The following is a 26,305-nucleotide window of genomic DNA, read 5'->3' on the forward strand; positions in this document are numbered from 1 at the left end:
CTATATAGTCGAATTTGGACATATGGGCAATCATTTTCCATCTTAAGAGTAACTTTACCTTAAGATATCTACTGACATGGCAGGCCATGACTAACGTTTTTAAAATAGTAATTGTTAAGCCCCTTTCCTGAAGTTATTTCCTCAGCCCCATTAGGGTTTTTAAATATGTGTGGATTTGTCTGTAAAAAGGGCGATTCTCTTATTTCTTGCATTCAATTTCAGAGCACCAGCATGAAGATCTAAGATTCTAGTTGCAGACACATTCTCCCATGCTCTCATCATTTATTCATTCATCATTCCTCACATTCATATTCATTCTTCTCCCCCCTCCTTCACCCTCTTCTGTTTTCCACTCAACATATTCCCACCTCTGCAAATCTGCATGCATGAACTGGCTTTGTCAACGCTTGTTTTCCTCTGTCACTTTGTAGCAGCCGATTAAATAAATACATCAATACATCTTCAGTAGAAGAGATTCCACAATTCTGAAAATGTGGAATGTGTGGCGATTCATCCTGAGTTAGAAGGGTAATCCACACGGGGACCACTTGTTCAATGTGAACTGCACAGACACAGCTTCGCCTTACTGATGATGCCCAACAAGTCAGAAATATGTTGTTGGGGATGTTGTTGTGACTGGTGTTTCGTGGTGAATTGCCTAGCATTTTCATGCTAGGCTGTGCTTGTGGGTGTGACCAGACAGATATGCAAATACCTATTTCTCCTCTGTAAAAGGCAAAGTCAATTAAAGCATGGTTGTAGACCATCCTGAGCAGGAACTATTCTAGAGAACAGGTTTGTTGTTCGTGTTCCTTTTCAGTAGAGGGGCACCCAAAATGTTTCAAATTTTTAACATTTAGGATTTTACTCTAGTTACAATGGTAATCCACACTTGAATCCCCTGCGCACTGTGCCCTAGAGAGACACAGATTCACCTTACTCGTGATGCCCAACAAGGATGCTGTTGTTTAAAGAAGAGTTGTTTAGGATTTTGGTCTGGGATTGTCATTGTAGGCGGGACCAGACCAGTTGTGATCTGTGCATGGAAAACCCACACAAATCCCTGTGGAGTCCTATGAACTTTACAAATAAGCATCAACACTGCCTTATCACCACTCATTACCCAGCCGTAAATCTTCTTGACCAAGTGGTTATCATTGGCAAACGAGTTGGGCAGTAATTTAGATAAAAAGCCCACATTATCATGAAGCTTGTGTTGAGGCCCATGAACAGTGCTGATTCATCCAAACGTAATTTCAGTTACCACCACAGGTAACTGTGGAATTCACAACCGGATTACGAGTTGTCCCTAGTTTGATGTTTTGATGTATTTATTTGGAAATCGAAGAATTACCTCCAGCTGTAATGCCACTTGAAGTAATTACTCCATACTTTTGTGGTAATTCTTCCATGCATATGTTGGAGGTATTACCATAAATTGGGTATTCAATTAGGGAGGACTTTAAAAAATAAGAGGTACTTCTGTTAACAATTAACTCCAAACTTGTAATGTGCCCCATATCACTTTAGCAATTGCCTTATTTTCTATTCGGATGTTAAGGGCTTAAACAACCAGTTGCATATCCTACAAATCAGGAGAGGATGTGGTAGCCAATTGATGATGAAAGATTAAAAACTGAAATAATTAGACATTCTGTGCAACCACACTTACGTCTGCTTTTTTAAGTGATATATTTAAAAATATAACTATGAACTGGTACATGTTCTGCTACTGTGATCCCTTGTAATCTACATCGTGAAAAAAAATAGTTACAGACATTTTGTTAATTACGGAGCATTTCATAATGTCTAAGCTGAAAAAAAGCTATTCTTTTCCTGAAGACCCTACCCAGGGCAAGAAACAAGTTAGAACGAAAATTTAGAGTATGGCAGTTGTGCAAGAAGCTGGGAAACCTGAAATGGTCGACGTCTGATGATCAAGGGCAGTTCCACATTAAATCGCAGATAACATTATCTTGGAAGGTGTGGTCTCTAGGGCTCTGTGCACAACCTTAAAACTCTTTCTACTGATATAATATGGGATGAGCTTATGCCAGGAAGGCTACTCTCGTTCATCCTTGCTCTTGCAGCATTTCAGGGAACACATGAAATTGATATGAGTGGCACTGGAGTACTTTAAATTCAATTATGTGCACTAAACGCCTGGAACAATTATAATGTATAGTCTATGAAATGTACGTTTGAATACGTTTGAAAAGTGTTTTTAATTTTTAAGTTAAATTAAGGGCATTCTCTAGCATAACATTTCATCATACATTGCATGCTACTGAGGTTAATTCCAAGGGTATGCTGCTGTAGATTAAATAAGCGGTTTCATTACATTTGTGTGCATGTTGTCTTGCAATTCTGCAAATAATAAAACATAGGCTGCATCCTGGCTAGAACTGTGGGTGAAAAATTATCTAGATATCTTTTGGGCACATTGGTCATGTTCTAGTTTTCAGAGTGTGACGCTAGATTCGTGTCTCTTTTTCTGGTTCAAGAAACATGCAGTGGGGACTTTTTCAATTGAATATGTACTAAAGCAAGCTCTGCATTTTTCACTACACTACTATTCAAGGGAGCTTCTTCGTTGTCTGGCTCTGCTTACCCCCAATCAAGAAAGTAATGTCTATTCATTTTTCTCTTTTTTAACCTCTGTTTTTTTGTTTTTTGTAGAGGGATCCTGGGAACTCTGCTGGCCATGGTGATCATCGGATGGTGCAGTTTATCAGCTTCCAAAATGTTCATTTCTACATTAGCCATGGAAGGGCAGCAACTTCTCGTTGCCTATCCCTGTGCCTTGCTCTATGGGCTTTTTGCTCTTTTAACAGTTTTCTGAAGTTATTTTTAAGAATATCATCTCTATGTTCAAGGGATTTGCCAGTTGCACTGCCAATATGCATTTGTAGATTGTTATTGTTATTTGAATAAATTGTAAACAACTAATAGATGCACATTGACATTTATATTTTACTAGCAAAAAGTACCTGTTCTCTGAACGGGTTCTGTAGACAGACATGTCAACACTCATCAATTGTTGAAAATCAATGATCCTGTAGGTCACTGTGCTGATTCGCTTATGAAGTAAACTGCACTGAGAATGGGCGCGTGTGGCTGGCTGACATACCCCAGAGCAGACATTGGGGTGAGGCGAGAGTTGGTGTGATGCTGTATACTCAGACCTTTTGTGCTCTCTCCCAACCTGTCGCTTCACCCTGGTGTGGTGCAGTTTGTTGCGGTGCATTGCAGTGCAAATATTTTGGAAATCATGCATCCTGGGTCCTTTAAATGTCATTTTCAAGGGACCTTGAGTTTTGTTCCTCATCTCGAGACCGGTCCTTCTATGACCACATTGATAATTCGCTGATTGCAGGTGCGAAGGTGCTGAAATCTAGGGAAAGGGGTGGGGTGTCCAAATCTTAGGTAACTATGCAACATGTGGTGCAGATTGGTGAAACAGTGTGCAATTGTATAAGGAACAACGCTTCGCCAAGCCACAAATCCATAAACAAATTTAGAGTTTTGCTGGAAACCAGGGAAAGGGGTGAGGGGTCCACATGTCATGTAGCCAGTAATGTCTGGAGCATCCAAACAGGTAACTATGCAAAATTTGGTGCAGATTGGTGAAACAGTGTGGAATTGTATAAGGAACAATGCTTTGCCAAGCCACAAACCTACAAACAAATTCTGAGTTTTGTTGAAACATGGGGAAAGGGGTGGGGTGAACAAATGTCATGTAGCCAGTAATGTCTGGAGGGTCCTAACAGGTAACTATGCAAAATGTGGTGAGTTGTGAAACGGTGTGGAATTGTATAAGGAACAACACTTTGACACAAACCCAGCTAACCACACATTTTCACTTTTATAAAAATAGATGAAATAACGAGCATTATTAATACTTACACACAATTATTATTTAAAGAATACAAAGAGCATAGAACAGTTTTTTTTGCAATGTAAATGTGATCTTTTTAAAAGAGTTTGACGCAAACATATAGATTTCAGTTTTTATTGGAAATTAATACCCTCACCAGTAATCTTCTGCCAGGAGTAATCCCCATTAACAAACTCTTCCCTACACATATTCCACGTAGCATACTTACATTCTATGCAAACATGATTCCTTCAGCAGTGTTCATTGGAAACTACGTATTTTCTGTCGATACATATTTGAACACATCTGTTTCCCAAAATTCAAAGTTTTATATCTGAAATGAACTATTAAACTATATACATGTATGTCTCCCATTAATATATTGACATAGAACACGATCTAAAACAATATTTTGAATACAATACAGCTATCACACTGGAATTCAGAGCTCTACCTCACTTATACCTTCAGCTTGTCCCACTCCTTCTCTCTGCGCATCCTCACTTTCTCTCTGAATATCATCAATTTCGGTACTCGTTCTCCTGACTCCTCAAAATTAATTTCTGCTTAACTCCCGCTGCCTTTCTCAAGATGCACCCTGCTTTCCCTCCAATTATCATACCTCTCACATACACCTCTTTCTCTCTCACTTCCACTCATTTGATCTAACTCCAGTCTTTTGTCCACATAAAATCATCCTTTTCTCAAGATTCCCCCTGAGGATCCTGAAATTATATCTTCATTGCTTCACTCTACAATCATCACATTTCACCCGATTTTCACTCAATTTCAACACCCTCTGAGACTGAGGAAATACAGGTAATCAATCCCTTTGAGACCTTTCGAATGCCATGAACTCTAACAACCTCTGAAACGACTATCTTTCTATCATTCTTAGTCTTCAGCTTACTGTCAAAACATGCTTTACATTTGCCCTGATGTTCTTGTGCTCTTCATAACATCTTTTACATTTACACTATTGTCTCTCCAAGACTAGCCATTTCCAGGAAGCCGTTTATTTCGAGAAACCTTTCTTTTCATCATGTCAAATGGAGGAACCCCTGTTGCAGTATGAAGAGTCCTATCCCTAAGACATTATCATACTGCTTATTACTAAATTCTGTTATATGCTACCTTCCAACAAATATGGTATATTTCCCTTGATTATTCTGTTTATTTGGTTAACTATCCCATTTCTCCTGCAATAATATACAAACCTGTTGCACTAGACTGAATACCTCAAATTGGTCCACCAGACGACCAGACACAAACCAACCTTCTACATCATTCCACGGACATCAGCAAGGCCGTCCACAGCTGGTTCAAATCCTATTTTGCTGACAACTACCAATTCATCCAAGTGTATTCCTTCAGATCCCCAATTTTACCCATCACCTGTGAAGCCCCACAAGGATTCATCCTCTCCCCCTTGATCTTCAAACTTTACATGGAACCATTAAGGACCCTCTGGGCGCCACACAACATCCACTTTAATGAATATGTATTTGACATGCATTTCTACCTCAAGATATCCTCCATTGAACATATTCACAGGCTCAAAGCATGCCTCATATTGACTACTCCTAGATGTCCAGTGCTTTTTTAAGCTCAACCCCTCCACGTTTGAATTCCTACTGCTGAACAACAACCCTGACATTCAGACCTACCTCTCCACTATGAACATCAAGCAATTTACACCTCAGCTGATCGCCTGTACCTGTGACTTGGGTTCTCTGTCGACAGACAGCTCTCCTTCAAAGAGCACATAGCAAGACAGAAACAAATGGCTTGGTACCAATTTTCCATCCTGTGGAAAATCAAGCCCCTCATCCCAGCAAACAAATTCAGATCTGCTGTCCATGCCTTAGTCCTCTCCTACCTGCTTTGTTGTTAGTGTCTATGCCTTCCTGGCTGGAAGACCTTTGAGTGACCACCCAAGCACCACTGATATGTGTCTTACATGCATAGATGTGTCCTACATGTGTGGAAAAACTCATCAAAGGGCTCTGTAAATTTGATGACATCACCCTAACGCCCATTGAACTGCATTGGCTTTCACTGGAAACACATATTACCTTCACATACTGCTGCATCATCTAGAGGACTGCCATCCTCAGCACCCCAAACTACCTGGCTTAGAAGCTCAGCATCCTCAGAGGCCTACAATCCAGAATCAAGAACATATGCAGACTTGAACTCTGCTGGTGCAGGAAGGAAAGAACCACCTCAAATCCACATTGATGTTTAGTCAAATACTACAACATCAAATGACAGGCTGCTCCCCAGTATGTCAAAAGGTTCATCAGTGCCATCTTAGATCAACCTTTAACTTGAACCTAGTAGGCACTAGCTCAAGGTTGTATGTTGCATATACTAGAAGGTAAAGGCAAAGGGACCTCCAAACCGTTCTGTTTCTGACTCAATCCTGCTCTCAATCCATAATTATCTGCCAGTCCTTTAGCACTCCCCAGCCAGGGGCACCCTTCCCGCTCAGGTCACTTCTTCACCAGCGCCTTCTCATTCTATATGCAGTCCCTGATGACCCTACCCTAACTTGGGTATCCGTCTTATTATGGCCTTCTTTCACTTCCAAGAGTCAAGGTATGGCTCTTCTCTACATGCCTGTACATTATCCTTTGCCATTCTGATCCCCCTCATCCTACCTCACTCCTCTTGATTGATGACTCCCTAGGCCCCTTCAAATCTTCCCTTTGCCACTCCCTACCTCCTTATCACACTCACTTAGCTGGATGCAACCACACCTTCACGTCATGCCTGAGATCACTTCCACCAATGCAAAACAAAACATAAGAAAATCACACTTAGGGAAAACCCTTAAGAACCTTCTTAGGGCACTTACTAGACCATCAAACAAGAGAAAAAGGTCACAGCAATAAACGTGTCTGCCACTATATACAGCGCTAGCTCCCCTCCTTCTGTTACACTACCACCACCATCATCATTCTAGGTGGCCAAGGACTTAATTCCACCCAGGATCTCCCTGCAATGTAAAGTTTACCATTAACGTATATGATAATGTTACTGTCTTGACACAAAGTAACCACCCCAACCCTCATTAACCATTTCCACACTATGAAAGCCATGGAAGTACCCCCAAACAAAACCTCAGATTCATAGACCATACCAACAACATATTTACCTTCAAACAGTTATCCAACAAATTAGCACAGAGACCTCTCCAGCCTTGTTTAATTAACAATCAGCTCCAGAAAATCTGCTATGACCAATAAAACTGATGCTCAAATATATAGGATTGCTCTGCTATTTGACCATCTGCAAATATCTAACGCATCATACCACAATCCTAGATTTTGTGCAAGCACCAAGCTTATGACTACCACACCGCCTCCTTCTAACCTAAACCAATTCTTCACCTTTTGGTTGATCAATGATTTGGAACAAAAAATGAGGATCACCTATATTCAATCATTAAAGCAAATAACATCATGATTTTGGCCATAACAGAAATCTAGTCCAATGCAAACTGTATTCTCGAATCCCTACTACTTCAATGGCAGAAAATCCTTCACACCAAAAGGTCAACAAGAGCCACGGGTGGTAGGGCCAATGTATTCCCTGATCTATGCCATTACATCAGGCTCGCCACTAAAACATATTCCTTCTGTGAACAGTTGGTGGTCAGACAAGTCCTGAAGGCTAAAGCTTTATCAACTATCCATTTCATCTATTGCTCTACAGGGTACAATACAAAACTCTTGGAAGACTGGCTAGATATAAATACATGTTACATAACCTATGCATATGGGGAAAGTGACATCAACTACCACATCAATTATTCCATCCACAAACCTGCCTAGGACTGGTTAAATTACAGGTCGGACATGGACTTCCAGCAACGTGACAATGGCCCTACCCACATTATAGTTCACACTATCATTAACTTGGACACATACATCAAAAACATCAAGTTCACTAACCAATATTGGAACAATAACTTCCTCATCACGTGTTTGCTGACACCCGCACCCAAACCCTTGGAATGTGCAACAAGAAGAATTGGAATTGGACAAATTGGTTAGAAATGTTGCACACCATCCAATAGGATATCCAGAAAAATAGTTTCCATACACATGTTCCAAATTATTAACATATTTGATTTAATAATTTTCTCAAATGAATAATCAAATCTGATAAAGCTACAATCAGATGTAGCAGCCAACATGTGTTTGGACCCACACAGGTCTTTCTCAAAGCTGGTTAGTTAAATAATAGCATCATCAAGTGTCTGATGCAATTAAGAATCAGTAGAGTCTGGAATCTTGCAAAGGTGGATCTGGAATGTCTGGAGACGCAGGCGCTGGACATTCAGGAGAAAGTCCTGTCCCTGTGAGCTCCCACCCTTTATATAAAAGCGGGTGACATCATCGGGTTAATTGTTGGGCAGAACTGAGCTAGTCCTACCCCCAAGAACTGGATAGGTCAGCCATTGTTGGTTGCCTCCTCTAGGAGCGGTCTCAGTTTATGGGGTTGTGTTTTTATGAGGTGCAAAGCCTTCCCACAGTCCTTTTTGCCAAAAATCTATCCTAACATGAATTACACATTTGTACAGTTGTGGCACGTTCGCAAATTACATAGGCAGATTACATATTTTATGAAGAGCATGGGAGTCCAATTCTCACGTTTTTGGGACTTGTTTCGTCCATCTAATAATTTTTTGTCCTTTTCAGTGAGAAATGTCATACCTAAAATTCTATAACTTTATACATGTGTACATATTATCATAAAGCATGTTAATCTTGAATTTCAAAGTGGCACCATATACACTTTCCTCAGAATATCCAATTCTTTGCCATTTCTGTCCCTTTTATGCCACTGAAGTCAACCACGTCTTGAATTACAGCCATCAAAATTGCATCTAGAGTGTGAAACCTTCGCATTTCTGCGTTGTCCAATTGTGGAAATAAAAGTCTCAAAGTTTTATTAATAAACTAGTCTTCAGAGCCAAAATGGGCAGCCTTTGTCCTCCACTGGGACCCTTTTTTTCTTCAGCCTACCACCAAATGTCAGTTCAGCCCAGGGCTGTCCTGGAGTTTCCCCAGCTTGAGTGACTGGTGGTTGTCACTTCCAAAAGTCACACGTAGGTGTCCCAGATTTATTGTCTCAAGCTGAAGCCCAGACAGAAGTCTGACGAGCGTGTGATATTTCTTTCTCTTGGTCCATTCAAAGTTTTCAAGGGCAGCAGTTAACAGGTAGGTGTCCCAGAATCTAGTGTGGCTTCTTTTGGGGGGAAGGCCTATCCTGTTTCTAGCAACCCCCCCAAGCAGAAAACCTATCTGGCTAGTTCCACAATGCAGCCAATTCCTTTACTTAGTTATTTTATTTTTCTGCATCAGAATCATGTCTGTTGAAACAAAACATCCCATCTAGGTTTTCACACAACACCCCCCTGACATTCCTAGGCAAGGAAAGGGCTTTATTCATCAATGTACTTTTGAAACAGGCATTTTTCATGGTTTGCAAAAACACATTTTGACACGTGGTGAATGTTGCTGGGATTTCCCTATCAAATTCGGTTCTTGTCTCTCATCTGGATTCAAAACCTTGTTTTGCAACCCTGGTCAATTTCAGATATAGAGGAATCTCTTTAAGACACAGATCCACTGAAATTGACATATGCCCTTGGAGCTGGGGTTTCTTTTGAAGCAGTAATTTTTGACATTTTCTAGCCCAAAAGTCAAGCGTCTTCCCGTGCGGTCTGACACAGCCTGCTATTCAGGAATAAGGATATCTTCTGCTGGAGCACAATATGAATATGAATGGGCATGGCTGGGCCTATCTGATAAAAGCAGGGTAATGTAGAACAGATGAAAGGAGCGACATCATTTTGAATGTAAGATATTTCCCTTTTTCAATGGGAAACTTTGGGCTTGCAGCAAAGCAGCACTGCTTTCTTCACTCTGCTTATATAGTACACACCAGAACACACCCTGGCAGCCTTTCTTGGTGTGCTCCCGGTTCCATCTTGCCCAATGGTGCTTGGCAAAACAGTGCAGCCATCCTTTTGTAGCTGCAAAACACAGTTTTGATGCAAGGCAGTGGTGCTCAAAGTAGCCACCGTAGCCATTTTGCTGTTAACTGCTGAAGTGCAGCTTGGTTATGGATGGGAATTCTGCTGAGTAGGTCAATGTATCCGACACAATGTTTTTAATGATCTTGTGTATTTTCTAACTATCTCATGGCTTCACTGTTCTCATGCCTAGTCCTTTTTTTGGAGTCAACGGCTCAAGTCTGTTGAGCGCCAATGCCTTCTTCTCTGATTTTTTGAGTTTGGATATTGGATATCACTTTTACTGAAACCATTTTGCTATTAGCCTACATTCTTTAGTAAAGCCCACATCGTTACTGCAGTTTCCCCTGGCTCTATTGTATTCCCCCATTGGGATGTTGTCAATATCCTTCCTACAATGGCAGCTTTTTGCATGTAGTGTGGAGTTAACCTCTGTAGGTTTCCGGTAAGCAGGTGTTGCTAATCTGTTCTGCTCCACAGAAATGCATATCTCCAAGAAGTAAATGGTGACTTGATGGGTTGCGCACTTCAATTCTATTCCAAATCTGTTATTATGCAGGTGCATGAAAAATCATTGCAGAACATCTGTTGGGAACTGCTAAATTATGAACACTTCACCTATGTATCTCTTCCAACTGGTAGCATAATTGGACAATTCTGAACCCATAAGTGTATTGGTCTTTTCATATAGTCCCATGAAGAGATTTGTAAGGATGGTGCATAATTGGTCCAGATGGCAGTGCCCTTGGTCTGTTGGTAATATCGTCCATCAAAGAGAAAAATGTTGCTTTTCACAGAAAACTGTAACAGTTCTTTGATCATTTTAACATGTGTATAGAACGATGTTGAGGTTCTGGCATAGGTGTAATCTATACTTTCTGAAACCAAGTTATGCACTATCGATGTGTAAAGAACTTTGACATCTAGAGTTACAAGCAAATGTGCCGATTCGAAGATAGCATCCTTTAGGGAATGTAAGATGTGCATTACATTCCTTAAATAGGAAGGCAATTTGATGACTTAAGTTTGATCACATTGTTAATGTATTTGGAGATTGACTCTGTGACCCATCCAATCCCACTCATTATTCGTCTACCCTCAGGTATTTTGGAAAAATGCTTTTGGATCTTGGGCAGAAAATATATTGTCAGGATTTTGGGATGTTCTATAATTAATAATGATCTCTTATCATACATCAACAACCCCTTTCTGTGTCATTTATACATTATGTTTTTGGCTTGATTTGTGATTTCCGTAGTAGGGTTCTGCTGAAGTAATTCATAGGAGCCTGGGATTTTCAAGTGATTGGTGGCAATTTGTATGTAATCAATCTTATTGAGTATGTCAATGTTGCCACCTTCATCTGCTTCTTTGATGGTTATTTCTGCATCAGTCCTAAGTTCATTAAGTGCATGTATCTCAGATCTCTTGAGATTATTTCTAAGTCTCACAGAGTGTGTGCTCTCTTTGTCTGCAAGTTTGTGGATATTGTAAATTTGATTATTGAAAGTGTCAATGACATTATCAATAGAATGTATTGGTGTAAATTTGGATTTTCTCTTACGTTACGGGATACTGAAAGTATCCTCATTGATGTGTAGGTCTAACAACACTTGTTGTTCAGAGATATTGTCATTGCCTTGCAATGATCATAATAACCTTGTATTCCTTATGTCATCAATGTTTATATTGCTGATGGGGGTAACTAGATATGAACTCTTTCAATTCTGCTTTTTATGAGAAAACCCCTTTTTAGATGGAGTTTCCTCATAAATGTGAACACATCTATCTGTGTATTAATGTAATTGGTATTGATGGACAGAGAAAAAGATAGATCTTTGTTAAGGCGTGCCATCTCCAGATTAGTGAGGATTTTGTGAGAAAGGTTTAAAACTAAACGTGGTGTCTCTGTTGACTCTGTTTCTTTTGGTAGCCTGATCTAGTTATTCTTCTATCTGAGTCTAGTTCTGAACCGGGTCTGTGTGTAACTCCTCACCTCCCTCTTTTAGCCCCTTCCTTGCTGATGTATCTGTTTCTGATGGTTCTTGAAAGCATACGTGTCTGGTAAATGTGTTTCAATTGACTTTCTTATTTGGTCTAAAAAAATCCCTTTCTTAGTCTGTTTTGCATGTGATGTCTCGTGTTTACTCTGTGCTTCCAAGTCTCTTCTGGTTTCAGGTTCACTGTCCACATCAAAGCTTGCTGGTAAAGTGTTAGGGTTCTGTCATGTGAGTTCATTCGGTAAGTGTTATTGTGTTTAGGCTGAAAGGTATATACTCCATCCTCACAATAGTCCTTGTCATCCCTAAAGAATTTATGTGACTTTCAGATTTTAATTTCGTCCTTTTGGATCTTAAGAATACTATACTTAGCATGGTCATTCTTTCCCTTTGTAGTGGCTGGGGCATCCATTGATTCAATCTCAAGCTTTAGTGCCTCAATCTGTAATAAGGTTCTAATATGCTCACGATCAGAATGTTCGATCAGATATTCAATCATTATTTTGGAACCCTGATTGAGATAATCCTCCCATTTCTGGGCAATTTTTGAATCATCTGGATTGATTAAGTCTGGGAAAATCGAAATCCTGCCCCCCCTAGGGATCTTGTTTTGTTCTCAGTAGTTTCTGATAGTGGTACGTTCCCAAAGTTTGTTAATTTCTTTCTTGGACAGCCTTTCTAATTTCATAAATGTTTGCCTAGGTGATTCCTAGAGAGATACCATGCACCCCAATACTTTGCAGGTGAAGCATTATAGATTTGTAGGACACAGGTCATTTAACTTCATTCAGGATTGAAAACAAGTCATGCCTATAAGTTATTTGCAGTTATCAATTCGTTGCAAAATTACCCTTAAAAAAAGCTCTAATATCATTGAAGTTTCGAGGCACCTAATACAGGCTATATATGGATTTAGCACGTGTGCATTTCCAGTAGGTAAGCAAACTCCCTCTATTCTTGCCGATTATAGCACCATACTTCACAGTATTCCATATTTAAAGTAGTCAACCACAGGATTCTAACCCACATACCCTTCTCTTAGAGAGGACACATTTCGGCAACCCCATGTAACAACACTTTAGTATTTTTTGGCATAGAAGTGATTCAAATGGCTCAAAGGTATCAATTCTCATTATTCCCTTTATTAATACACGACCTGCAGTATCAGGCTTTATAACGAGTGTTTTTCCCTTGACTCCGTCTCCTTCACACAGAATTGCGTGATTGAGGAATTTCAATAGCACGGTCCCGGGATGATTGATTCTTCTACCATTTGGAGATCAATTAGAAACAATAACTGAGAAGAACCAGTTTGGTAAGATTTATGCGAGATGGACCTATGATTCCTAATGATCCAATTGTAGTATGAACATTAACTTATTGTTCCAATTAGTTTGTATTGGCATTTCCATGTATCTTTAAAATGTTTCTCCCCCTGTGGTTCAGGTATAGCTAGCATCATTTAACTTTTATTACCAATGAATTCACTTTCTGATGGAATACAGATGCAATATTATGATATTTTTGTTTTCATGCTTTTAAGATTTACCAAATTTTTTCTCATTATCCTTTTTTCTTCTCTCCTCGGTTATCCTAGTGCCTTCCCCCACTTGTCTTTGACCATGTTCCCTGAAATTCATGGTTGTAACTGACACTTGATGATGCTATTTAAATAACCAGACTTGAGAAAGACCTGTGTGGGCCGAAACACATTCAGGGCGTTACATATGATTGTAGCTTTATCAGATTCAATTATTCATTTGATGGAGAAACATATTAAACTATATATGGAAATGCATTGGAACTTGTGTATGGAATCGATTTGGTACTTATTACAGCATCTGAAGAATCGTTTACAGACAGAACTATACACCAGATTGATTTAGCGCAAAACTGTCACAGGAGCTTCCTACAGATTGCCAATCACCAAGCAGGCAATGGTCTGCAGCTACTTGGCAGCAGTCTTACATACAGTTTGAGTTCATAGTGTGCCTAGACATCAGGTTCAAGCAAGGGCTTTTCATTCATACTTTTTTAGGGCACGAGGGGCAATCAAATCTCTAGAGCTTAATGCGTCCACAAATTCATGGATGATCACAGATTGACAAGGGTTTCCAGGACATTTTGTCACATTTTGGCTAACAATATTAGCATCAACCTCCATAGCATGATATGTTTGAATTCCACCAGGTCATTCATTCAATCATTAAAAAGGAATGCGCTTCCTTCTGCCATACCGATGATGCTGATTTTATCTTCCTGCACGATAATCATGGGGCATGCGCAACTAATATTTGTCCTAATTCTCTTGAGACTTTCCCCAAACAAGGATTGGATTTGGGTGTTCATCTACGGAGGGCTGAACCTTTAATGCAAAGGCAGCACATAGTTTTACCAATTGTTTAAGCTTTTGAATATTTACCTAATGGAATTGGTAGCTTAGCTGATTTGATGAGCATCTTCAGGTGATGTAAACTGTGTGTATACCATTTGTTGCTGATAGCAATAGGATTTAATAATTTTGTTTATGAAGTGCAACCTCATTAATAATTTTGACTACAAAAGGAATTGTGCGTGAGTGAACTTTGGCCTGGAGAAGTCGTGCCTTGTACATAACTTAATGTAAGAGAAATGCGAGTTCAAATAGTGAGCACAGAGCTTTTGTTTGTTTCTGAAGGAGATACGATGAGTATCTTGTTGGAATCTTTGGAGTGGGTTATAAAATAAAAGGAGATGCCAAACAGGATGGCCACATGATCTAAAATATAGTGCAGCAACCTGCTAGGCAAAGTGTCCCACTTAATCACCCAGTCCAGATTGTGTGGCTTACTACGGTTGTGGTCAGTCACCATAAACTGAAAGCCAAGACTATTAAGTGCACTACCAATAAAAGTGACGAGAGTATCTTTGGGATCATTACAATTCAGATTAAATGCACCTCACAAAATGAGGGAGGTGGAGAGACATATGGAACATAAATAACACCCAAAAAGGTTTTGAGTTTTAATTGGGGCGGGGATAAAGAATAAACAGCCACATATAGTGTGACTAATGTAGAGGAACTGTTTATTTAGTATGTCGAAATATTAAATACTAGAACGGGGACTGTGCATATATAATTTACAAGTTTGATAGTCAGTGCAAGCTAAAGGCCGACTGACTTACCAATCACATTACATATAGTTTATCCTTCCAGATGCACGTTAATACACTTTCATCCAGCTTTCAGTGACAATTAATTCATAGGGCCTGATTCTCAAAGATCTGCCCAGGAGCTCATAAGAGATGCTGTGAGCCTTTCTGATTTGCACCTGCTAGCTTATAGCTGATTCACAAAAACTAAAACTGGAGCAAAACCTGAAATGCCTGCAGCCTCTCTGAGCTACCAGTATCTTCACATTCGCTCCCGTTTTAGGATTTGTGAATCATGTATAAGGTAGGAGGATCCCATCAGAAGGGTTTAAATCTTTGTGAATCTGGTCCATAATGTCAGTATCTTCACAATGACTAATATTGGGCCTCATTATAATGTTGCTGGTCCAGAAACAAGGGTGCTGGTAAGCTCACCGGCACCCTTGTTTCTGGACTGGCAATCTTCAAGTCTGCCTGCCGGAGCCACTGTGGCGGACAGGTCTGACCCTTCCAGCCGCAGCGGCTATGGTAGGCATTCTTGTCACGGGAGCACCGGCACCGTTAGTAATGATGCCCGGGCTCCCGTGTCCCCACTCCCATAGAGTCCCATAGGACTCTGTAGGAATGGAGATTAACAAATGTACCAACACCTGACTTCCCGGCCGCCAGACTTATAATAGCCCGGAGGCACTGGGAAGTCAGGTGCAGGTAAATTATTACGGGTCCGGTGGCAACCCGCCAGTAGCACCGGCAGGGTTACCTCCAGACCCATAATGAGGCACATTGAGCATTTATTAAAGCCCAATGAGATGTCTTTAGATCATTCTGATACTGAAGATGATCCTTTTAAGTCTGCTTTGCAGACTAGAAAACCATTTGATTTCTTCCCTAGTTCTTGGGAAGAAATCCTTGGTTAAAATCCACCAATTTAAAGTTTGACCCCAGGTAAGGAGCTCAGAAACAAGCTCATTATCTGGCCTATTTTGTGATGACGTTTGTTGATTTTTCTCTTGAACAAGGCATCCTTCCTGGGGCGCTGATGTTTTCTGCGATCACACCTCTTTTGAAGAAATACTTATTAGCTCCAAGAGTTTTACAAAACTATCGATCAAGAGCAGGCCTGTCCTGGCCAGCTAACATTGTAGGAAATTATGTCTCCTTACAACTTCAAGAAAAAAATATCAGATTTGAGATCCTTTACACACAGGCTTCCGACCAGCTCATGGAACAGAGACAGCCTTAGTTACCATGTGGGATGACATACTTCAATATGCAGACAATGGAGCCTGCACCATGCTGATCATTTTGGACCTATCAGCAGCTTTGAAATTATGGATTATGATGTCCTCTTTTCTAGACTGTCAGATATTGCAGGTATTTCTAAACATGCACTACCATGCTTTTGCTCTTTCCTGACAAATGATAGTCAGTTGATCAAACTTGGACATTGTTTCTCAGATTCAATCCCTGTTTCTTGTGGGGTCCCTCAGGGTTGGTCTCTCTCTCCACTGCTTTTTAATATCATCCAGCCTCTGATATCCATTTCCTCTAAATTCAAGCTGCAGTATCAGAGAGAGGATCACCAGTATTGAATAAAGTTCAAGTAAATACAAAAGAGAGCCGTTACAGTTAATATGAAATGCATTTAGAAAAAGATATCAACATTCTTTGAACAATGAGCAATACAAGTGCTATTGGCGGCCATTCGGATACATATCAGTTACCATGGTGAGGCCAGATATTAGAGAGGCATATTAATGAATGACTCCAATTCCTCAAGCAGGCTTCTTACAAAAGATATTGGATTTCATTGCGGGTCAGGCGTTAAGGGGTTTACGGCGCCGTAAACGGCGCCGACCCTTAACGCCTGATTACAAGGTCCCTTAGCGCCATAGCGAGTTTAACGCCTGCTTTTTGCAGGCGTTAAAATCCATGGCGCTAAGGGACCTTGGAGATAATTACGGCACCGTAATTTACGGTGGCGTAATTATCTCCTTCCCCACTCCCATTATGCCCTATGGGGCAAAAATGGGAATGGGGAAGGGTAAATGGGAAATGGGGATTTACCGCCCCACTCACCTTGGAATGGGGCAGTGAATCCGCCAACCACCATGGCGTAAACATAGTTTACGCCATGGCGGTAAAGGTACGACCCAGGAGGTAGCTTACCGCCTGGGTCGTAATGAGGCACATTGTAAGTAGGAAAACATGTCCTACAGCTGCTTTTTACACATTACAAGAAGGGCTGGGAGATGCTTGTCAAACATGTTGTCAATTGACAAACTATTCCTGACATGCATGCTTTTCAAAAGGAAATACTGTTGGTTACAAGTTTTGAAACATTTTTGTGTGTTTGTTTTTCCTTTCATTTGATAGGAGTCTTGTACGTTTTAGGTATTTTTAAATTGATGTAATATGAGAAAAATATGTTCTCACAAACAAATATCATGTTTATGGCGAATCAAAAGTCTACCATGATTTTAGTTTATTTATTGGATATTTATAATGCGCCTATACACAAGCTGCAACAAGACAAGAGGGTGGGAGAAAAGGGAGGACAAAAACAAAAATGATCCTACTAGATCTTTTGACATTCCATTCATTTAAGTGTACTAAGAGAAGTGCAGGGGGGGAGTAGGACGGAAACACCCATGAGAAAAGCAAGTGCCAGGGGATGCCAGGTTAACAGAGCCATGGTAAAGCAGGGAGTGCAAGGGAAGCAAGGTCCATGAGTTTAGTTTGAGGTAAAGGGCTGGAAGGGCTACTGGGGTGCAGGCCCAGCCAGGCTAGTGTGGAGGGAAGGGTCCAAAGGGCAAGTGCAGGTGGGGGGAACGGGAGACCAAGTGCATGGGTTCACTGGAATAGGGGGGCCTGGTGCCTTGTAAGACTCTGAAGGAACCAGGCAGCCAGTAAAGTGGCAGAAGGGGACATTAGCAGGGGAGGTGGCGAGGGAAGGAAGATAAGAAAGAGAAGATGGCTCAAGTCTGAGAGGGCAGGGAGGCCATCTACCACCCCCCACTCTCTGCTTGGAAAGGCATCTGATCTGCAGAGAGTTAGTGCTAGACAAGCAAAGGACTCTAGCAAGGAGGTATTTAGGGAGAGAGAGTTGGATGTAGGGGGTTCCAGACCCCAGAAAGCTTTGTGAATGATGCAGGTCTTGAACTTGATCTTCGCAGCAACCAGGAGCCAGCAAAGAGACTTTAGGGCTGGAGAGATGCAGCTCCTGTGCTTTCTGCTAAGGATAAGACTTGCAGTCCTGCTCTGGATTAGTTGAAGGTGGCGAAGGGAGGAGTTAAAAATTAGGAATCCCTACTCAATGCATTACAACAGACAACTGCTGTATGTTTGATCATTTTAAATAATACAATTTATATATTATATAGACAATGGTCTCAGGAGGATAGCTATGGGGCAACGTGCTTACTTTGAAAGCAAGAGGACACGGAGCAACACAGGTTCGATCTCCGGGTCAGCGCTTAGAAACATCTGGATATTAAGTACGTTATAAATAACCCATCATATCATACTATGCAATTTTAGATTCATGAGCCAATACAACATTTCTTTACAACAATATTCTTTTAACAGTGCAGGAGTTATAGTTTGGAAATAATATAGAAAAACATGTTTCAGCAGCAACCCATGAGACAGCAGCATATTGCACCTCTGCCACTGTTGCAGTTTCTTTCCCCAATAGTGGAACATATATAACTCACCATTTAGACATCTGCAAATGTGTGGTGTGAAACGTCTTGTGTACAGATCTACACTGCCCCATTTATAATTGGTCTGAATTGTATTCACACAATTATGTTCACACTTTTGCTTTAGATTAAAGAAGGTCACAATTCAGCACCATATGTTTTGTCCGAAGTAGAATACCTTTGGATTATCATGTCTGCTACCAGTCATGCACATACATGAGGCCATTGAAGCTGAGTCTAATCTCCATCCACCTACTCAAAAAACAAAGGTTTGAGGGCAAAGCACAGATAGGGGTCCACATTCTGAAACTGCTTCCACACCATGACCCATGTCTGCTCTTAGTCCCAGACACTTGAAGATACAGATAATGCCACCCTAGATGCTGAAAACCCAATGCCTTAAACAATAACATCCAGATCCTCCAGTGATAATCCATGCTGATAAGATTCCTAAAACTGACAATTAATACTTAGATTGGTACACCGTGAGTACTAATACACCAAGATATTACCCCTGATGTAACATGCTATAGAGTGGTAACAGCATCCATCAAGTCCATCACCCATTTCACACTGTTGTTTGGCTGGTGCACTTTTAAAATATCATGTTTGATCTGTTCTTCATACCATCCTCTTTCTTACTAATCAGAGAACACTTGACTTACACATTTTCTAAAAACAGTTCTTTCTTTCCTTCTTTCTTTGTATCACATGTTATGAGGTCACCAGCTTTTCACATATAGAGCCAGGCTGGTGATCTCTGGGGGTGAGAGTGAGCCATCCACCCCATGTTTTGACCCCCTGAAGCAGGTATTAGAAGGATTGCCAAGAACTCCCTCAGCCCTTACCAGTTCCACTCATGGTAGAGATACCAAATGTCCTAGATTTTCATTGACAACCCTTTTTTGACTAATTGTCCCTGATTGCCTGTGTTCCCAATTTTAAAGCTACTTTCCAAGCACATATTTACAGGTTACAAGGGGCTCAGAAAGTCGAACCCTTATCCTGGGAGGATAGTGATACTAGCATGTACAAATGGCCAGAGCATAAGACACTAAGACAAATATACAGATAACTTTCAAAGCTTAGGCAACAATATTCAGGTGTAGTGTCCCACTCATTGATCATGCACACACAGGTTACTTGTAACAGGAGGAGGCTTTATTGCCAACTTGCCTATTTACAGATACTGGCTCTTACTGTCCTTGTGCTGGTGACTGATCAGCTATGTGGGATGGTGCAGGATGTGAATCTGTGCAGCTGCAGTTGAAGTTAGGCTGAACTCAGGAGGAGCGCCGGGGCTGCTGACTTCTTGCGAGAGGTCGGGCGCGACTTCTTGCCGGTTTGTCGACTCCACATACCTCCTTTGGTTGAGCAACAAAGAGTGTTTCCATCACATAGTTTGCAAAATGTCTGGGTCTTCTCCTTTCTGTTTGCGGGCGAGTCCCTTCTACATCTTCCTTGCATGGCAGGGTTTCCATCTCTGCTGTACTCACCCGCAGTACTTCACTCCTCCTTTGACTGTTCCCTTCTTGAGCTTGAATTCCTTCAGACTTCTTCATCTCCTGTTTAGGCCACTCTTCGGTTAGCGACTGGTCACCGCAAGAACTTCTCAAAACACTATCATTGTCCTGAACTGATGGACTGTGCATTTCTGCTGTTCTCTTTTGATATATAGCTAGCATTCTAGGTTCCATCTTCTCCCATCTTGGGTGCGCACATGCTAGGTCCCTCGCTGATACACTTTCACGGATTGACTAAACTTGGATCCCATCATGGAGTCTCTATGTGGTAGTTTAATTTTGATGAGATCACCCTCTTGGACAGTGCTTCACTGTGGAGCTCTCCTCTTGTCGTTCCACCTTTTGATGCACTCTTTGCTTCTCCTCATTCACCATACTAATTCCTCCATGTCCACTGTGCCATCTTCCCTTATTTTAGACAGCCCTGGTGGGACTAAGGTGGACGCTGCTCTCTGACCTCTGAGGAGGTGAAAAAGTGATACGTTTGTGATCCCATGCGGGTGAGGCGGTGGGCTGCCACGGCTTCCTTAACTTTTCTATGAGGGTCTAATCCTGCTGCTGTGGCTAGTTGCATGGCCCCTTTGATAACCCGGTTTGTGCGTTCCACCATGCCATTTGCTCGAGGATGATATAGGGCTGCCTTTATCTGGTGAATATTATTTTCCCTCAGAAATGTTTCCATCTCCCTTGAGACAAGTTGGATCCCAATGCCCGTGACCAATTCCCTTGATAACCCTTCTCTTTGGAAGACATCTTTGAAGGAGCAGATCACAGTGGGTGTGGTGATGTCCGGGACAAACTGTACCTCAACCCACTTCAAGAGGTAGTCTACCAACACAATCCCATGCTTGTGTTTCAGATTCATTAAATCCGACGGGTCTATAAAGTCCAATACTAGCTTTTTCAACACCCCTTCCGGCACCTCCGTTAGGTGTAATTGAACTTGCCTGACCTTGAGTATTCTATCGCTGTTGAGGCATTCATGACATCTGTCTAGGAGGAGCCAAGTGCCTCTACCGGAAATCCTGCCCCCATTTTGCCTATATGTTGGAAACCAGAAACTGCGATATGCACAATGCCAATAATGGTCTCTATACTGTGAAGAATCCTCAAAACTAGGTATTCATTGAGAAAGCCCTATATGATGTTCCCAAAGAGAAATTACAGTCTTTTAGAGGAGGTTCCGGAAGAAGTGTGAAGATGAATGAAAGGGAAGACTGGTGACGTCACATGGAGAAGAAATGACGCACCTAGAAGAGATGCCAATGAAGAGAGTATATAGACCTTATAGAATGTGATGACAAAGTGAAGAATCGAGCACCATTTCATGTGCGGAATGAAGATTGCACGTGCATAGAGCACTGAAGAAAATGCAAGCTGTTTTTATAATTTTTTATAATTGTACAGATGCTGAAATTAAAGTAGACTAAGTAATCATTAAGGCTGGCTATACGTAGAGAATAGAGTGCAGGCGGTGGCGCCAATATTTATTTGTATATAGAATCTGGATGTTCCACATCGTATTTTAGCAACCTAGACCCCATGAACAGAAGGGCTGAAAGTGTGGCACAGTAGAAGAAAAACAGCTGATGATGAGGGAAGATTCGAGAAAGGATGTCTGGCCCAGTGTCAAGGGATGGGGAAGCCAAGAGACTGGTTATCTATTCGAGAAGATACAATGAACGTGAGAAGCAAGGCAAGTTCCTGTTGAGGTGTAATGGAAAAACACTATAAGTGCCAGGTTTTATGAATTTAATAGTGCTAAATATGAGAGAAAGAGCTCAAACACGGTCTCCTGTCACATGGTCCAGATGAAAATAGACTTTGGGCAAGCTACACAGAGACTTGAAGATAAGACCATGCTCACACTCCCTTCTATTCTCAGGTGCAGTGATACTTTGTAAGGCTAAGTTCAAAGACAATTCGAATGGCAGACAGCAGGAGTGATGATGGATGTTGGGCTTATTGTGTAGGGAGGCATGACCAAGCCAACCCTCCAGTACCTCGGGTACCAGCGTGCATGCTGCCAGTGAAGTGGAATATTCCAGAAGGGTGCGTGCCAACCAATCATAGAGGGCCACATTGCAAAGAGCCCTATAGTTGGAAAGCCAATGAAACGCAGAGTATTTTATGACAGCGAAGCTTACTTGCATTAGGGGTGGGCATAGCTGTCCACCTGACCTTAGACCCAATCACAACCCCATGCCCCATAGAAAGCATACCTAGATGTTCCCCTTAAGCCTATCCTAATGTCAAGTAGGTTTCCTTATTTTGCCATGTAGTATGATGTCAATAATGACAAGTTTTTACTATATAATTGTGTTTTTTATTATATGCTTTGAGAGTTCTCGATCAGCGACTTGAGTGAACGTCCGTTGATGTCCGTTGTACTCCCTGTTTAAACAATTGAATTAAAACAGCTATGTTTTGCCAACTTCCAGAGTCAGTCTTATTATTGGTGTAAGAGAAAAAAATCTGCACCCTCATCCATCCCATATAGAGCTACTTCTCTTAAAGGGCCTTCGGGGTCACATCTTTCCGTTATTGCTCTTATGTCCGAATCCATGCCAGGTCACCAGTATGATTCTCTAACACGCCTCCTCATCATATTGCTCCCCAGGTGTCCTGCATGGGCCCTGCACATGATGGTTCTTCTCAGCGTCACTGGTGGGATTGCCTGATCGCCTCTCATTAGCATCCCCTCATGTTCAAAAATCTAATCAGCTATTTTCCAATATGGACGCAGGCCTTCGGAGACCGCCTTCTCATCCGGCCAGCCTTTCCGAACCCATTCAGTGTCCTGTTTTGTCGTGGTATCTTTAGAAGCCTCCTCCTTCCAATGATTCTCACTCATCTCCAAGAACTCCTTGCTCCTAAGATCACCTAGCGATGCAACTATGCATTCTTCTTTGTGGAAGCTGGTTGCTGTGTCTTTTCACTCTTGCAACCCGGACATGCAGTCCGCCTGAGCATTTTTCCAACCTGTGATATGCTGTATCTCATAAGTATATTCTTGCAACTTTGCTGCGATGTGGGTCAGGCGGGGAGTGGAGTTTTGTGTACCTCCTGGACTCTGCATATGTACCAAGGGCTTGTGGTCCATACCAACTGAAATTTTGTGCCCCACACGTACGTTCGAAAGTAGTCTACTGCCCATTCACACGCCTGCATTTCTTTCTCTATGTTGAAGTAATTCCTTTCTGCTTGTGACAGTGCTTTTGAGGCGAGTTCCACAATGCACTCTTTGTCACCCTTCTTCTGGGTTAGCGTCACCCCCAACCCATGCGATCTGACGTCAGTGGTGATCACTGTTCTCCACTGTGGGTAAAATTGTTGGAGGCAGGGAGCATGCATGATACCTTCCTTGATGTCCTTGAAGGCTTTTGACTGCTCCTCTCTCCACTGATAGTATGCTCCTTTCTTGAGTAGTTCCCTCATGGGGGCTGTGGTTTCAGAGAAATTAGACACAAATTTTGCATAGTACTTGGACAGGCCTAAAAACAACCTCAACTACTCCTTACTGTTGGGTGGGGGTACCTTCACTATGGCCTGCAACAGATCCTTCTTCGGGCTGATCCCTGATTTGGATATCTTGTAGCCTGTAATATGCACTTGTTGTAGCACAATCAAAGTCCTGTGTCCTGTAAATTGGCTAGCACTCTGTGAAGCACTTTGTCGTGCATCACCTGATCCTCAGCATATATCAGGATGTGGTCCTGAAAGGAGGACACATTCCCTATATTTTTCAGCAATAAGTCCATCATGCGTTGGAAAGCCGACACGGCAGAGGATAGGTGTCTTTCCCTGATGATGCTCTAAGCAGGAGGTTGTGCCCCCCTTCTATCGGGGCACATCGACTGATCCAGTCGGCACCACAAAGGATCCATAAGCCTGCATATCCATGCTGAAGATGGCCGCTAGATGTGTGGCTTCGCCTGGCCTCTTGGAGATGCCTCGAGAGGCACCTCATACTTTACAGCCTGTTGATTGGCTGCACGATTCAACCTATCGATGGACCCGACTGAGCCGGGAGGCGAAGCCGGGCCTATCTGGAAGGGCCGTGTGTAAGGGCCCTGTCTTTCCCTGTTGATGCTCTAAGCAGGAGGTTATGCCCCTCTTCCATCGGGGCACAGAGACTGATCCAGTCTCCACCACAAAGGATCCATATGCCCGCATATCCATGGTGAAGATGGCCACCAGATTCGTGGCTTCACCTGGCCTCTTGGAGATGCCTGGAGAGGCACCTCATACTTTACAGCCTGCTTATTGTCTGCAAGATTCAACCTATCGACGGACCTGACCGAGCCGGGAGACGAACTTGGGCCTACCTGGAAGGGTCATGTGTAAGGGCCCTGTCTTTTTCTGCTGATGCTCTAAGCAGGAGATTGTGCCCCCCTTCCTTCGGGGTACAGAGACTGATCCAGTCTCCACCACAAAGGATCCATATGCCCTCATAACCATGCTGAAGATGGCCGCTAGATTCGTGGCTTCTCCTGGCCTCTTGGAGATGCCTGGAGAGGCACCTCACACTTTACAGCCTGCTGATTGGCTGCAAGATTCAACCTATCGATGGACCCGACTGAGACGGGAGGCGAAGCCAGGCCTATCTGGAAGGTCCGTGTGTAAGGGCCCTGTATTTCCCTGCTGATGCTCTAAGCAGGAGGTTGTGCCTCTCTTCCATCGGGGCACAGAGACTGATCCAGTCTCCACCACAAAAGATCCATATGCCCGCATATCCATGCTGCAGATGGCCACCAGATTTGTGGCTTCGCCTGGCCTCTTGGAGATGCCTGGAGAGGCACCTCATAATGTACAGCCTGCTGATTGGCTGCAAGATTCAATCTATCGATGGACTCGACCGAACCGGGAGGCGAAGCCGGGCATATCTGGAAGGGCCGTGTGTAAGGGCCCTGTCTTTTTCTGTCTACACCTGCTGCACTGATGAGCAGCATACCCGAAAGTAAGAATGTCGGCATTTACATCTCAACCTGTCACCTCTGAAAGAAACACCTTTCTCTTGTACTCTCCCATTCACGTCACATTTCCAGCACTCACGTTCCCCTGTCATGGCCACATGCCACAGAACACAAAAACCACACCTTCTAGTGATGGGGGCAATGAGTCACCTGACTCACTTATGTCCCTTTGGGACCCATAAACACAGGGGCCCTGGCTGGACTCAGTCCTGGCACCTTTGGCGCCAGGCTCATATAGAGATGTGAGCAGGAACACTTTATTTCAGTGCAGGAGTGCTTTTACTTTATTTCAGTGCAGGAATGCTTTTATTTTACAAGAACTTTCCAGGAGCTGAAAGCCTTTATTCCAGAGAACATCCTCATGTGCTGACTCATCGTTTGTGGCTCCCTAGGTCTGGTCTTCATGTGCTGACTCTTCAGGTGTGGCAGGGTGTGACAGGCAGGCTGAACCTGGTGGGCGTGGCTTCAGAAGCTCAGCTATATAAGCTGCTCCATCCTTAAGGCTGGTGCTTCGCATTACTGTGCACTTGCGTGCAACGTGACGCTCACTTCCGCTTGGACCAGTTTACTTACTTTTGAAACCAGGCGTTCTCCTGCATACTCACCTCCAGGAAACCAGTGCTTCATCGCTTCATCTGCAGACTCATCTCCTGTCATCCAGTGATCTTGATCCCGACGCCGCAGCACTGCACTCCACATCCACAAACTCGGACCCTGTGAAGAAGTGGAAAGGCAAGGTTAGAACATCCGTCCTAGGGCCGTGCCGCATTTGAACCCTGCGCGCCCCCTAGTTAACAATTTACCAGCTACTGTACTGCTGAAGCTTCGTTCCTCATTCCCTCCGGCTGCCACTTCGAGCTCCGCACCTTCTGCCTGGCCGGCACATCACCTGCAAAGGAAGAAAGCAAAAGAGCAAACATCAAAAGTGGAACGGACATCAATACAAGACATCAAACTTTACAATACAACAAAAACAGACAGGGAAAGACAAAGGCAATCAGGAACACTTACCTGAAGTATAGTGGCTTAGTCGCAGCAGGACTG

At 42.5% G+C, this 26,305-nt stretch overlaps 1 protein-coding gene across 1 annotated transcript in view; it reads left to right on the top strand.

Moving 5' to 3' along the window:
- Window positions 1-2,949, top strand: part of YIPF7 (Yip1 domain family member 7) — a 747,023-nt gene extending 744,074 nt beyond the window's left edge. The window contains exon 6 of the mRNA XM_069631733.1: window positions 2,680-2,949. Coding sequence (XP_069487834.1) covers window positions 2,680-2,842 — 163 coding nt within the window. The 3' untranslated portion in view covers window positions 2,843-2,949. The remainder of the gene's footprint in view (window positions 1-2,679) is intronic.
- The last annotated feature ends 23,356 nt before the right edge of the window (window positions 2,950-26,305 follow it).

Source organism: Ambystoma mexicanum, chromosome 6q (genome assembly GCF_040938575.1).
Source record: "Ambystoma mexicanum isolate Mex_15411 chromosome 6q, UKY_AmexF1_1, whole genome shotgun sequence".
NCBI lineage: Eukaryota > Metazoa > Chordata > Amphibia > Caudata > Ambystomatidae > Ambystoma > Ambystoma mexicanum.